Genomic DNA, 15,214 nt, shown 5'->3' with positions numbered 1-15,214 from the left:
TAAATCCAAAGCATGGCTATTCTACCAGTTCTTTCCAAAATACTTACATATGTAAACAGTGCAAATTAAGTTAAAAAAACCCCACAATATAAATACTTGTTTATTCTCTTTGAAGAGGTGGCTTAATGCCTGGCATTTATAGGCTGTGTGTACATGGTCAGGCTGTTGTATGACTTACTCAGCATATCCGGTATTACAATCTGTCCATATTCTACTGATGGGAAAAACTGGTAAAAAAAAATTCCATGGCTAATAAGTCTGTTCTTTTATACATACATACACTTTATATAAGTATGTAATATCTATAAAACATATACACACATATATACATGTTTTAAATACAGTGGAAACTCACTTTAACACTGCGCACTATTAGAAAAACACACAGCCTTAAGTCTACAAATGTAGTTTAGCTATGAACAAAGTTCCACTGCCTTTATAAACCTAGACAAGATGCTATTAGAACCTTCCTTCCTTCTAGCTGTCTTTATGTCACAGATATTTGCTGCACTCCGATTAAGGATGTCTACGGGGCCGACGCAGGCCCAATAGGTTTCAGGTTATCAGGACAGACGCAGAGGTATTTATTTAGTATTTAAAAAATTCATCACAGCTAACGGAAAAGCAACTCCAACAGAGCCCAAACCCCATGGACATTATTCATGCTAAAATGGAATAAACCTTTGCAAAAATTTAGGAGCTTCTTATCCTTTCCTTTCTCTCCCACTACTAAGACCTATAGGAAAGATCCTATAATTGGTTCATTGTTCTTTACTAGCTTTTCAGTTAGATGTGGGCAATTAGTTAGAACACTAAGAACGTGGGGATCAATTGGCATTCAAGTCTTTATCTGTGACACGTAATAGGAAAAACAATTAGCAAGTTTATGACTTACATTTTTGTTTACAGTTGGAAAGCCAGCGTTAAGTAAGAAGTTTGGTTTTGATTACAGGTAGATATACATGTAAAATATGAACACCTTTAATATACTTGAATTTGAACAAGCCTGCTATATTTCAGAGACTGAAAATTATTGTTAGATATTTACAAGTGAATTAACTTCGAGAACAGAAATGAATAGGAAAGCACAAAATAATGAATGCACCTCCATGGAATTCAGGGTGCACGCACACAGGTAAAATGTATTCATTTCAGTACCAAATGATTAACTTGCCTTTTTCTACAACAACCTGGAAGGCTTTTTTGTGGATGTGGACCCTCAGCTCACAATGTCAAATAATTCCTCCAAATGAGAAGGCAGCGCACACGGAGACGGTCCACTCACCTCTCTGGCTATAGTGGTGATGAAGGCGGGTGGTCTGGCAGTGGCAATGAGTGACAGGGCATGCCTGGCGGAGCGGGCGGAGTCGGCTGCTGGGCTCAAAGGCAGCCCCATTGTGATGCTAACCAGGGATCAGAAAAAAAGGAAAAAAGAAAAGAAGCATTAGAAATATAGACTGCAAAGATTAGACACAGCTTATAATGTCAGTTCAAGGTCAATGGGAGCACTCAAACAGTTAGAATATAATAGACTTGCAACAATGAGCAGTGATTAGGAGTCAGGGTGTTCTGGCATCAAATACAAAATCGAATAATTAACCGTGAAGATTGAAAACAGTATGTGCATCTGTCCAAAGTGTTACAAACGCCTTGTTAACAAATTATCAAGAACTAGCGCTGAATCCGTATCGCAAAGCTCAGAATAAAGCAAGAACAAATACTTTGTTGGAAATCTTCAAATGTTTTCCTAAAAAGAAGTTAAAGGTAATTTGTTTATATGCTGCATGAAACGGCTATATTTAAGGACATATATCTGAAAGGGAGCAAAATTCACTCCTGTTTATGAAACTATCAAAAAACTGAAAATGACAAAATTGTTTTTAGTATGTATATTATTTTCAGTTAATTCACTAGTACTGGTAGTTTATCCCACACTCAATATTTTCACAAGCAATCCGCTAGTCAGTATGTTCTGCCAATAGTTATGTAGTATTGATGCAAAAATTATATTAACTGAGACTTATTCTCTCTCTATAAAGAACATACAGCCTGGCATTGTCCAGGCTATACATAAGAATATGTACATGATAAAATAAATATTTCCAAACCGTTGAGAATTTCCTGGTAGGACAGTGACATTATATTCCTCTGCCATCCCTAACATAAAAAAGATACTCTTCTGTTTCCAAGCTTCCTTTATATAGACTGCTGTGAAAAAGATTGACTTTTAATTAAAATGCAGCATGTGATCCACACATCAACTCTATTCAAGGTGTATTTTGTTATTCGGTAAGAGATCCAAATATAGCTTCTCCCTCTGGTTAAATCATCTTGATATTTAAATATCTACATGAAGTTGTAAGAAGATCTGTCCTGCTCTAATTAGTCTGTGTGCTTCATGTGTAAACTGGGTTACCTTTACGAAAAATTCTCTGAAAGTTTATAGGTATTTCTATAACATCTAGCAGTCATTATTTGAACTTCAGGTTGAAAATAAAGATGCATTCCGTAGGCACGCCCATCATTGTTAAAAGAAGGTAAACTGATTACAGAAAATTCTGCTTATAGTTTCTTTGTGAGTGTTGTGCTGCTTAAATCTTTGACTGAGAATATAACTGGCAAAGCAGGAACTCAGAGGAGAGAAGGGTGGTGAGGCTTCCTTTAATGTTTCCCACTAAAAAGAAAGATGTGAGCAAGAGGACAAACACGTATTGAACAATAAACAGAAGGAATGCACTGGAGGATGCATCACCCCTGCGGAAGACCCTGATGCCCGGGGCACAGAAGGAGCTAGAAAGAGATGTTGAAGCAGCAAAGTATGGTGGAGTAGTCAGCGAGTTTCTTTTCTGGACTAAACTTTAATATTGAGAATTCAGCAAAAGAAATGTTTACTACGTGAGTAGTGCTAGGGCTAGATTCCTAACTAATTATAAAGTTTAGATCATATTTTAAATCAAGTTTGAAGACATTCAAAAACTAACGATAATGTTTCCTTTTTTTTTTTCTCCATCAATGTGGATAAGAGATGCTGATAACACCTGAAAGGCTGAAACAAATAAAAATGGTATGTTCATTGAATAATTCTGAACAAACCTAAATCAAATTTCAGAAGAGCAATAAAATTACAGAATACTGGAGATGGAAAAGATCCCTAGGCAACATCCGGGCCAAGCAGTCAGTCATCCAGGGGAAAGGTGAGTCTATCTCCTAGGCAGCCTATCCATTGCTGGAAGCATGATACAGAGGAAAGCAACTGGCCATGGAACCCCCCGGGCTGAAGTCAGGCTTTCTGGTGCTATTGCGTGTTCTCCTGTGTCTACCTCCAACCATCCCTCCCTACCAGGTGGGTGACATCAGCATGTTAAGGAAGACAAATCAGGTCCAGAGAAGTTCAGTGAGGAGTCATGGCAGTAGTGAATGTCTTTCAGGATAGCTGACCTTTGGAGAAAATAAAGGGGGCAGGGGCTTGATGATATTTTGGATAATTGGGTTAATGAAATGGTAACATGACTCAGCTCAGAGGCTTCGGATGACTGGCTAGATCGTATCCCTGACAGAGGTTTCTAGTGGTTTGCTGTAGTACTTGGACTTCAGCTCTGTTTTGTTCAGCATCAATGGTGGTTTGAAGAAAGATACGGATGGACAGTTATCAACTGCTGTGGATAGAAACTTGTAATGGAAAACAACTGTATTAAATAACAGAATTGGGATTCAGAAAGTCTTCAAAAAGATCAAATTCAGCTAAACAAAGAAGTCGTATATGTGGGTACGACTTTACAGGCCAACTTTACAGGTATGGGACAGGTGATACACTGTTCCACCGAGCGTACGAGACACACCTGCAGGTTGTATTTCAAACACGGGTATCTATGTCAGGGCTGTGGCTGCCTACAGAGCTAGGTTGTATCGAGGGAAATACAATGATAAGAGAAAGTGTTACCCTGCTGAACTTTAGGCTCTGGGTACCAGTCTGCCCTCCCCATGGATGTACTGCTCCCTTAGTTGCTAAGAGATGGGGTCTGGATTCTGCAGGACAAGAGTAACAGCATCCTCCTGAGTCCAGAGAAGTCATGTCCACTCTCAGCTATGTGCTGCTGTGACCTCTTGCAGGTGGAAATCAGAGTTCTACTCACATAAACTCACCACCCATGTCTAAGTCCTTTCTTCCACACTTTTCCTTGCATGGAAGAGAAGCATTTAGTGCAAAGCTGAGAATGGGGTGGGGGCGGAAGGGAGAGGGAGGGGGAGGGAGAGGGAGAGGGAGAGGGAGAGGGGGAGAGAGAGGGAGAGAGAGAGAGAGAGAGAGAGAGAGAGAGAGAGAGAAGGAGTGGGAATGAATGAAAATGCATGTGCGTGTGCACCTGAGGGTGGGGGTGGTCAGCTGGCAGACTTTCAAGGCTCATGTCACAGTGACAAGTAGACAGCTCGCCGCACCCTTACGCTGTGCCCTGTGGCCACCATACACTGAATAAGCACAATGTCTGTCAAACGAGTACATTGAAATACCTGCATGACAAGGTTGGTGAGAAGATTTAATGAGACAACAACTGCAAAAACATCCAGCTCCGCTCTGCCCTATATTATATGTACAATAGATGCTCCTTCTGACCAAAGTTGCCTCTCACAAATAGAAAGAGTGAAAAGAAAATGAGATCAACTAACAACAGCTGACTGGCTTCGTTAACGTCACTCTTCCTCCATCTCAGCAAATGATCTTGTGAATTTGGGGCAATCAGTAAACTTCTTCCAGTACGAAAAGTGGTCAGGTTTGGTGATGGGTTGTGGGGTCTGCAGGACTAGCTGTAGAAGAATGGAGAAGGAAGCTGACTAAAGGCATATAAAAGTACTGCCTGCCGAGTTGAGTGGAAGCTGGAACACCCACCACGCTGTCGGGGCGTGAGTGTCTGCAGTTGAGTGATTCACGTCACTGGTGTCCAGCAGTGAGTGCAGGACTGCATGACATGGACAGATCTACGGCTCAGAGGTCAGGGCTCTGCAGTGACCTTTGGAGCATCCACTGCGCAAAAGTGGGAGGGTTGTGGGTGTGATAACAGAAAGGAGTTGCCAAGGCTCAGGAGAAGAAGAGAACCCTGTATCTCTCCTCTGTGGTCTATTCAATGCGCCATCACCAGGGCAGTCTTCCAAAAACACCAACTTTATTTATGGTTACTCTGCTTACCAACCTCCAGTGACTCCTACTCCTTCTAAGAAAGATCTTCATCTCCGTGGCTTCAGACTCTAGGCCTTTGATAGTCTAGTTTCACTAACTTACAACTTGGTTTCTTTCAACACTAATGCTCTTGAGGCAGGCTACTGTCAAAATTGGTCCCCAAAATTCTATTCCTTTTTTTATGGTAGTATTTTGCTAATGCTTCTCCTGTACCCCTTTCCCTCCCCTCTGTTCAATTCTTGTGGAAGCTCACGTGTATTTTGCAATTGCTTTCGCAATGGCCTTCTACCGAAACAAAAACCACCCACGACACCACCAGTTTGTTCTGGGCACTTAGCACTGAATCCCATCCTGCCGGGCATTAGGAATTCGTTTTGTATTGTGAACTCCAGGCAGAGTGGGACCATGCTTGCTAATCAAGTGCCTCCCCCCAAAGTGCCTAGGACAGCCCTTCGACAGAGCAGCTGCTCAATAGTTATGCACTAAATGAAGTTACCTGGCAAATTCTGCAGGAAAAAAAAATCACTTAAGCCGGTTATTTGACTGAATTGACCAGGCAATGAAGTCAAAGTAATTGATCTGGTAGTCCCAACAGACAGTCTAATTCTGCATATAGTTATCTTTAAAGTCAAGAGTGCATTGTGCGTGTGATATATTTTAATGTGGGATTCTAACTGACTGAAGAAGGACCATATTATCAGAGGTGAAATTAAACCAGTGTCTGCCTTATTCTGGAATCTGTATGTAAACACAGAACTCACTCTTTTCATCTGATCCTGCTTAGCTGGCTATTATGCAGATCATTTGTTATGTAGCTTTATAGGTTGGGCCTTTGGTTTCCATCTTTATTCTAAAAAAATATGATATGACACACTCTATTTTACTCAGCATTTCAGTATACATATCCAATATGAAATACCCGAGATGATAGATATTATAAATAAAAACATGAATAGAAAAATAGGCCACTCAGGCTGAACTCATTCCTTCCATGACTGCTCATTAATCCTGTTCTAACCCTTATTCCCCTGCAGTAAAAGCATCTTAAAAGTTACATGTCAGACTACTTCCGTTAAATGTCACTGTCTACAATTGTCAGACTTACCCATCTGTCAAATTAAGGTATACTGTAAGGGAATATTCAGGGAAAAGAGTACTTAAACTTTCATTGACTAGCCCACAAATCACGGTCTGAATGATGTCATGGAAGAATCCTTGAAATTCATATTGCGAAACCCTTACCCCATGGCGATGGTTATTTAAAGATAGGCCTTTGGGATTAAAAGAGGTCATGAGGGTGGGGCCTTCGTGATGGGATTAGTGCCCTTATAAGAGACATCAGAGAGCTTACTTTGTGTCTCTCTCCTCAATTGTGAGCACAAAGGAGGCATGGCAGCACACAGCAAGGTGGCCTAGAAGCCAAGAGAAGAGGACTCAGAGTAAAACCTACTTTCCCAACATCTTGATCTTGGACTTCCAAGCCTCCAGAACTGTGAGAAATACATTTCTTTTGTTTACGGTATTTTGTTAGAGTGGTCCAAGCTGAGTAGGACAAACAGTAACAGGGCATTGAAAACACTTCCTATTGAAAATAAAGACTAAAATAATTTTGAAAATGCATGCTATATAACATCTGGGAATTCTATCTTACTCCTTCTAGCAAAACAGGTGTCTTAACAATCGTTTTTAATGCAATAAGAAATCTTTAATTCCCCTGTTATGTTGGACCTTAAGTAGCTAATTCATAACTGACATTAATTTCCTAAACTCAAAGATGGCAATTCTTCCAACAAGTACTTATCTTTTAGAGCTGTTTCCTATATGCTGTATACATTTACAATGAATAAAACAATGCTAACATAACTTAGTTAAATGGTTTCCTCAGATTATAAATTTTCTACTAAAAATAAATGTCATGTGAATAGGAAAAATACTTGAAATATAGAATTCTAAAGCACCTTAGTGTTTATATGACTTTCTCCACTCTCAGTCCCTCAAATTTAAAAAATATGGTTGACATTTGAGTTCAAATGCCAACTCTTTTTCTCCAACTCTATATAGTTCAAAGAGTATCCCTCTAACATACTGTGCTCACCTATATGTTATCAAAGCACGTGTAGCTTCCAGATACTACATGTTTCTCTCTTAACATTTGGTAAACTGAATGTTCCAGAAAAGCAATGGTCTTGTGTAATTTATTAACATCTCTCAGTCGTGGCAGTATGAGATGAACACTGGCCACCTTCAGAAGCCAAGGCCAACAGGGCTCTGCCATTCTCTTTCAGGATAAAGGCCCTGAAACATAAACTAGGAAAATGGAACCCACATTGCAGACCACAACACATGTAGATGTAAGTCAAGCCTTCAAAAAACACAAGGATTTTTCTGTTCCTTTATAAAGTAGGATTTTCTACTGTTTCTAACATTTTATCAGTGGGTACATAATCATACTGATCTAACAAATATATGGATTTGTAAAAAAGATAATACTGCCTTTTTCCATTTTCTCTACAATTAGCTGGGGATAGCCTGACCTATGATTTCAATGAAGTACAGCCTCCGTTTTAGAGTAAACAGTTCATTACGAATGATGATTCGTTTACAAATAACCATGCATTTAAAAACCCCTCACCTCGGATTCTACCTGTGGATCACACGTCATGGAAAATGTAGCACAATCGTACAGTATGGGAGTAGCAAAACGGGAGTGGAAAGACCTAAGTGACAGACTTAGCTCTTACAGTACCACTGTGACCTCAGACACGTTGTTTGATCTCTCTAATCCTTATTTTTACTTAATAGCAAATTGAGGGCATTGGATCAGATGTTGTTGAAGAAGATTTTCATCTCTAAAATTCGATGACATTATTAAATGTTTATTGCATGTAAACTACTTGACAGTTGTTGTGAATAAGAATAAACGCATAACACATGGCCCAAGCACTCAAGAAGGTTACTAATATTTAAAATAGGCTTTTACTTTCTAGAAGGCACAAAATTCTCAATGAATATGATTTCATTAAGTATATTTTTAAAATCTGAAAGTACACTGAAAATTCTGAGTTAACTACGTTTACGTCCTTTTATTAGGTTGTTTTAAATTTAGGACTCAGTTGGTCTTTCATTCTGTGGTGTTAGATGTTGAATGCAAGACGGTGCGGTGTAAGGAGCGTGGTTTTTGGAGTCAGCGAGACCTGATTTTTGGAGTCAGCGAGACCTGGGTTTGACCAGAGACGATAGATCCATTTTTTTCTCATCTGCAAAATGGTAAATATAGTGCCTACTTCTTGAGCTTCCCTATATTTGGATGGAAATATCTGTGCTGTGTACAGCTCAGAAACTCATAGGGAGCAAACATTCAATAAGAGGACTGCATCCCATTCCTCTGTTTCCTTATCTAGTGCTAGGTATGTGGCAGGTGCTACAAGCAAGGGAAAAACGCACTAACACTCTTTTTATAAAGGAAAAGGTAAAACCAATGTTCTCCTTGACCCTAATTCTATTCCCCAGAGATAACTGGGAAGGAAATGATATTAGAGTTTTAGATGGGAGCATCCCACAGTTTAAGTTCTGCAAGGAATAAATGAATACAGTTAGTGAAAAGCAGTCTTGACTTTCGCTCGCCATATGTTTTCAGGTATCATTCGGCATCTTTTGGGTGTGCTTTCACATCTCTGTCCCACTGCATGTCCTCTCCTCATGAGCATCCAAATGAAAGATTCATAGGATACTCTTCCTTGCACACTTTCTGATTACCCAGCTATCTGTCTCTTCTCCTGCTCTGAACATCCAGACCTTTTACTCTCCTTTTCACTTCACATCACGTTATCTCCAGGCAACTCTTGTCTTTCCTGTAAGACTGCAAGTGCTGTGGAGACAGGCTCTTGTATGATGTACAACTGCCCGAGGCCTAACACGGTCCCTTACACATACCAGCTACTCAAGAAATGCCTGCTTAGTTTATAAACAGTTTCAAATTTGGAAAAAAAATATTTGAATACATTGGAAAATAACTGGTGAGATTTTGATTTCACAGATGTAAACTTCTAAGATGTATTTCTAAAATAAACACATTATTAATTCTGGAAAAATACTCTTTGATGTTGAGCCATACATAGCTGTTGTAGGACACTTCCTAGGAGTCCTCTCTGACAGAGGATGTTGATGCACAGACGAGAAAGAAAATAAACTGGGTGGTACTCTGCGTTTTCCAGAGTAAGGCAGCAGGCCCCTCCCGAAGACCCATCCCGCATAAACTCACAAGAATGAGAATAAAGAGGAAAACACTGCCTGTGTGTTTTCTTTTGCAATAAACATGCAGTTAAATTTTAAAAAGCACAAGCCGAACGTAAAAGCTTATTCAGAAGGCAGGTTTAACAGCACAGTCAGAAGCGAGGCAGCTGTACGCTGTGCAGACACAGCACATCAGACACAAAGAGGGAGGGGCAGCCCGGGAGGGCACCTGAGCGAAAGGTGCTCTGGGCACGCGGCACATGGCACCCCCGCACACGTCGCTCCTCTTTTTCTCCCCATTTCAGTCCTTCTGCAGCCTGTCCTGGGTGTCATGGTGTAACAGGCCATTTTCAATCTCAATCTTGTTATAGATTAATAAGCAAACATTTTCTTGCTTATTATGCAATTTATCATGATGAAAATTACATTGGACTCCTCAAGGCTAAATGCTGATACATTCATTTATTCAAAGCTGTGTATAGAGTCATACTAATCTTCATGACAGAAAAGGATACAATAGCAAGGTGTATATTACCTACTGAAAAACTCTAGTATTTGTGTCCGTAGACATACTACATGTAAGTAAAACATCAGTGCATCTTTCTGTTTGCTGATATCAGCTGCATGTAGATTTATTTAAAAACACAATAAAATATTAAATACTAAAAATAAAAACCCATCACTTCTCCCAGGCAATGAAATAGACATGCACACTGGTGAAACTGTGTTTTTAGATCAGATTTGAAAATAATCTAAAAAATTAGGTCAAAGTAAAATTTTAGACAATCAAAAATGTTAAAATCTTCTCAAGATAACCAGGAGAGCTGTGGTAACAGAAGTCAGCAATGGACTCTTGGGAAGGTGTCCATGGCAGCTGCAGCCAAGGGAAGGACAGAGGTTGAAATCATGTTCTGGGCTTTGCACAGAACTCATGGGCTCACATTCCCCCCAGTTCTCTGACCTCCGGCATCCAGAAACTATCCTGGCTACCACTATGTTGTTCATTCTAGAAACAGGCAGTTCTTGATCTGTTGAACTACAGGATAATGACAATGGCATCACGACCGTACTACCACCATAGAGGTAACATCCATTTAATCTCTTAATATGCATTAATACTCTTTTAAGCACTTTGCAAATATAAACTCATTTACCAGCAACCTTGTGAGGTAGGTACTTTAATTAGCCCCAACTTATAGATGGAACCAAGGTAGAAAGGTGAAGTGATTTGCTGAAAGGCATACAGGTAGGAAGACACAGGTGAAGTCTAGGAAGTATGGCAATAAAAAGGTGACAGGGGAGGGCAGTTGCCTACATTTGAAATGAATACCCTCTTTGGGAGTGCCCAACCTGTAGACAAAGCCAAGTATTCCAGTCTAGCCTTCACTTGTTTTTTTGGTCTCCACTTTCTGAGCATAGAGCGGCCAGCAGAAAGACTACAGCCCAAAGCATGCTGACACCAAAGAGAACTGTGGGATATGAGAGAGGCAACCATGAAGAAAAGGCAGAGAACTCTAGTTTTTTAAGAAAGATTAACAGTGATATGAATGAAATTCCATTCATTGAGAAAATCAAAGAGGTGGTAACATTTACATCAAGAGAGGCATCATGGGACAGTTTGAGAATTCCTACCACTAGGAATTCACACTCACAACCAGAAAATGTGCTGGGGAGGATGTGGAGAAAATGGAACTCTTATATATTGCTGGTAGGAAAGTAAAATGGTGCAGCCACTATGGAAAATAGTGGTTCCCCAATAATACTGTGTTTCCCCGAAAATAAGACCTAGCTGGACCATCAGCTCTAATGCGTCTTTTGGAGCAAAAATTAATATAAGACCCGGTATTATATTATATATATTATATTATATTATATTATTACTATATTAGAACGGGTCTTATAGTAAAATAAGACAGGGTATTATATTAATTTTTGCTCCAAAAGACTCATTAGAGCTGATTGTACAGCTAGGTCTTATTTTCAGGGAAACACGGTAAGTTAAACATAGAATTACCATATGACACAACAATTCCATTTTTAGGTATCTACCCAAGAGAAATGAAAATAGGTATTCAAACAAATACCTGTATAAGAAATGTTTACAGCAGCTCTATTCACAATAGCCAAAAGGTGGAAACAACCCAATGTCCATCAAAAGATAAGTGGATAAACAAAATGTGGTATAGCCATAGAATGGAATATTATTTGACTATAAAAAATTAAGTTTTGATACTCAACAACATGAATGAATCTTCAAAACACGCTAAGTGAAAGAAGCCAGACACAAAAGGCCACATATTACTTAATTCTACTCCTATAAAATATTCAGAATAGGCAAATTCATAGAGACAAAAAACATCAGTGATTTCCAGGAACTGGTGGGAGGGGAGAAAGTGGAGTGACTGCTTAACGGGTGTAGAGTTTCCATTTGGGGTGACCACTACTGGGGTGACCACTACTGGGGTGACCACTACTGGGACCTTGATAGTGGTGACGGCTGCATAACATTGTAAATGCACTTAACGTCACAGAATTACGTACTTTAAGATGATTATAGTGGTAAATTTCATGGTATGTGTATTATACTAAGAAAAAAAAAAAAGACTTCCTCCAGGAATCAGGAGGCTGAGTTCTCAAGTCAACACCAGTCTCCCACCTCCCAAGTCCTAGCCATTTGGTTACCAAGTGTTTTCCACCTCGTTTTAGCTACTCCCTTAGCTCATCTTCCTATTCCATTACTCTCATCATTGCTTCCCTGGGTCACCGAAACCCCCTTATGGCTGATCTTTTGCTGTATGCAAATAAAACCTCAATAAAGTAGATTTAAAAATTAAAATGAACGCAAAGAAGAAAGTCCCCAAACTATTTGGTCACCTATCAGTAAAACATTTTGGGGCAAGTGTATATATCATTTCCCTTATAAATGATACGTTTATACTATCATTTACACTATCACTATTAGCTAATAATATCTCAAGGCACAATAAACATGATTTTAAAACTATGTCACTGATCAATCATTCATGGGTCAATGCTAAGTCCCAATGGTGTTAAAATGATAGGAACATACTTCCCTTTCATTGTCCAAAGCCCAAATTTCATATATTGAGCTATTTGCCTATTTTTTCTATTGAAAACACAATTTATGGGTCATTGATGGCAAAACAAACGAACAAATCAAAACAAGAACAAATTAACTGGGAGTGAGCACATACTTGGCAAGTTGTTTCTCGGCATCAGCACAAAGTTCGAGAAGCCCCATGAGGACGGCAGACACATCCATGTAAGGCTCCCAAACTGTGAAACCGCGTCCAATCAGATCAATGGCTGTTCTCCGGATAGTGCTATGTGCAGGAAGTTTGGGGCTCGGGGGCTGTAGCAGAAGGAACGTCAGTGCCTTGCCTACAATTACAAGACAAAAGGCAGAGCAGTACTGTAATGTTACTTTTGTAATGTTTTCTTGGAAGTATATGTTCAAAATATAAACCACGTTGGATGTCTTTTTTTTTTTTTTAACTGAAACAGGGTTTTGAACAGTAAGACCATAAAAGATGTCGAGTTTATAGTTTGCTCAGCCACATGCTTTAAAGGGACTATTTGGGTTACAATATTTCATACCATATTCTAAAGTGTTTTAATTACATACAAATTATGGATAAATAACGATACATAATTTTATAACATATCAGGGATCCTCAACTTCCAACATTTCTCCCTACTCAGTCTTCTGCAAAATGGAGTTATCTTCAAATGACATGAAATGTAGTTCTTCACCTTTCTTCTGTATCGAACAGAGTTCAAACACTTCCCGCCAGTGACATGTCTCGTCACAGACAATGTTCATCCACAGGAATGAGGGATGGAGAAGGCAGACGTGGAATTTGAAAAAAGGCTCTCGTCCTAAGCCTGTGCCCCAACACATTCTGGTGCTCAGATTGAGGACGATGGTGTGAAGTGTACGGTCACGTCTTCACTCAAGTATGTTAAATTAAAAACAGCTCAATAGGACGTTTTCCGTCTGATGACATGATCTAGATTTTAACTAACATGCACCACTTTATGTGGAAGATAATGCTGACAGCTTGTATACTTGTGCCTAGAGGCTACTGAGCTGCAAAAGCCCATCTGCTTCAAAAGGCATTCTGACATTTAAAAAAGAAAACCACGAGGGACTGTGAAGAGCAAACTGCAATTTAGAAGGTTTTTGTTTGTTTATTTATTTGTTTTTTTGGGGAAGAGACAAAACAATTTATAAACCACAGGACAGCATATCATACTGGTTAGGGGAGTGCAGGCTTCAGCTTTAAGACAAAGAATTAACCAGAGTTTCACAACTTATTAGGGGGCAGGCTTAGGAAGGTACTCAGAGAGCCTCAGTTTCCCTGTCTGTAACATGGGGATAGTAATACCTATCTCTCATGAGTGTTAAATGAATGAATCCAGGCAAAGTGTATTGTCAAGCGCCCAGCGCTGGCGAGCACTCGCTAACGGCAATCAGGGCTCGTGATGAATCACTTGTTGAACTTGTCTGTCTTCAAAATGAAGAACATGGCATATAAACTTGAATGCATTCAACAAATAAAACAACTCATTTTATGTTATAACCGATTGTTAAATGAGAATGGATTGAAATGGAGGTGAAGAAAAACGAAGGTTATTGTCAAGCCAGGGTAAGAGTCTGAAGGCAGTCTGTAAATGACTGGTTCTGAATTTCTTCTCATAGAATCCTCTAAGAATCTGTTGAAAGCCACCAGTCCTTTCCCCAGGAAACTATATACGTATCCCTGTCCACCAAATCCTGCAGAAAATTATTCAGGAGGCTATGGACCTTGGATTAACAACTCTTACAGTAAACTAAAAAGGTACATATGTAAGGAAAGCCTCCTTAAGAAACACCCCCAATTCATACTTCATTCATGCATGTATTTGTAAATTTTACTCTCGTCCTTAGCCATTTCCCAACTAATATGGAAAACTTCAAGTTTTGTGAGCCATAAAAGTATAAATTCCTTTAAAAAAGTGATCCACTGTTCTCTCTTTTGTGCCAGCACTTACGTGTCCTTACCACATGATATTTTAAAATATAAGCTTTTCTGTGCATTTCCCTGTTCCTAAGTTTGTGAGCTCCTTGAGGGTAGGACTGTGTTCCACATAAGTCTGCATCTCCCAAATCACCAAGCACGGTGTTTTGTACACATCATGGACCTAAAGTGGAAAATAAATCTGCCCTTTATGGCACATACATTTCTAATGCAGTCCCTGCCCCAGTTTGTCAGTATTGTATTTCAAAGTGTCAAGAAAGCGACCACTTTCCCGTTTATTCTTTACTTCTAGGAAGTTGCAGGAGCTGCACAGAAACCCCACTACGTCCTGAATTGAAGGGCTAGAGCTCCCTAGAGGTATAGCCTCGTAAGTAATATTGCAAAAGGGAAGTAAAGTTTCCTATGTACAATGTTTTATGGCATTTCAATCATCATTTTCCTTAACTGCACTCTACCATTTCTGCATTCATGGCGGGTGGGAGCATTCGGGCCAGATCAGGAACCGGGCTGGTTCCTCACGGTCTCTGTGGTGGGATCCCTACAGGCAAGCTGGCTCACCACTCTGACAAGTTTTTCCTGAGAGCAATAATAAACAGTAAGTGGTGCATTTCTTGATATTTTCCATCAGTTTTCTGACAAAGCGGGAAGGACAGCATAGGAAATATGATCACTTGCCCTCCCATGAAATGGCAGGAAAGGGAAAATAGTAAGGGTTCTCCAAAAGACGCCTGGCCCTAACAGCCCCCAGGGGGTCTGCTGCTCCACTGCA

The 15,214-nt window shown here is 39.7% G+C and overlaps 1 protein-coding gene across 2 annotated transcripts in view; it reads right to left on the bottom strand.

Annotated features, from left to right (window-relative positions):
* The window catches only part of WDR7 (WD repeat domain 7), a 300,771-nt gene that overhangs the window by 83,536 nt on the left and 202,021 nt on the right, over nucleotides 1–15,214 (bottom strand). For both annotated transcript variants that reach the window (XM_033087148.1, XM_033087149.1), the window contains 2 exons: nucleotides 12,619–12,805; nucleotides 1,286–1,403 (listed from right to left, as the gene is read on the bottom strand). In XM_033087148.1, the coding sequence (XP_032943039.1) occupies nucleotides 1,286–1,403; nucleotides 12,619–12,805 (305 nt within the window). The remainder of the gene's footprint in view (nucleotides 1–1,285; nucleotides 1,404–12,618; nucleotides 12,806–15,214) is intronic.

This window comes from Rhinolophus ferrumequinum, chromosome 19, assembly GCF_004115265.2.
Source record: "Rhinolophus ferrumequinum isolate MPI-CBG mRhiFer1 chromosome 19, mRhiFer1_v1.p, whole genome shotgun sequence".
Classification (NCBI taxonomy): Eukaryota; Metazoa; Chordata; class Mammalia; order Chiroptera; family Rhinolophidae; genus Rhinolophus; species Rhinolophus ferrumequinum.
The sequence above is the reverse complement of the archived record's forward strand: the minus strand, read 5'-3'. Positions and strand labels throughout refer to the sequence as shown.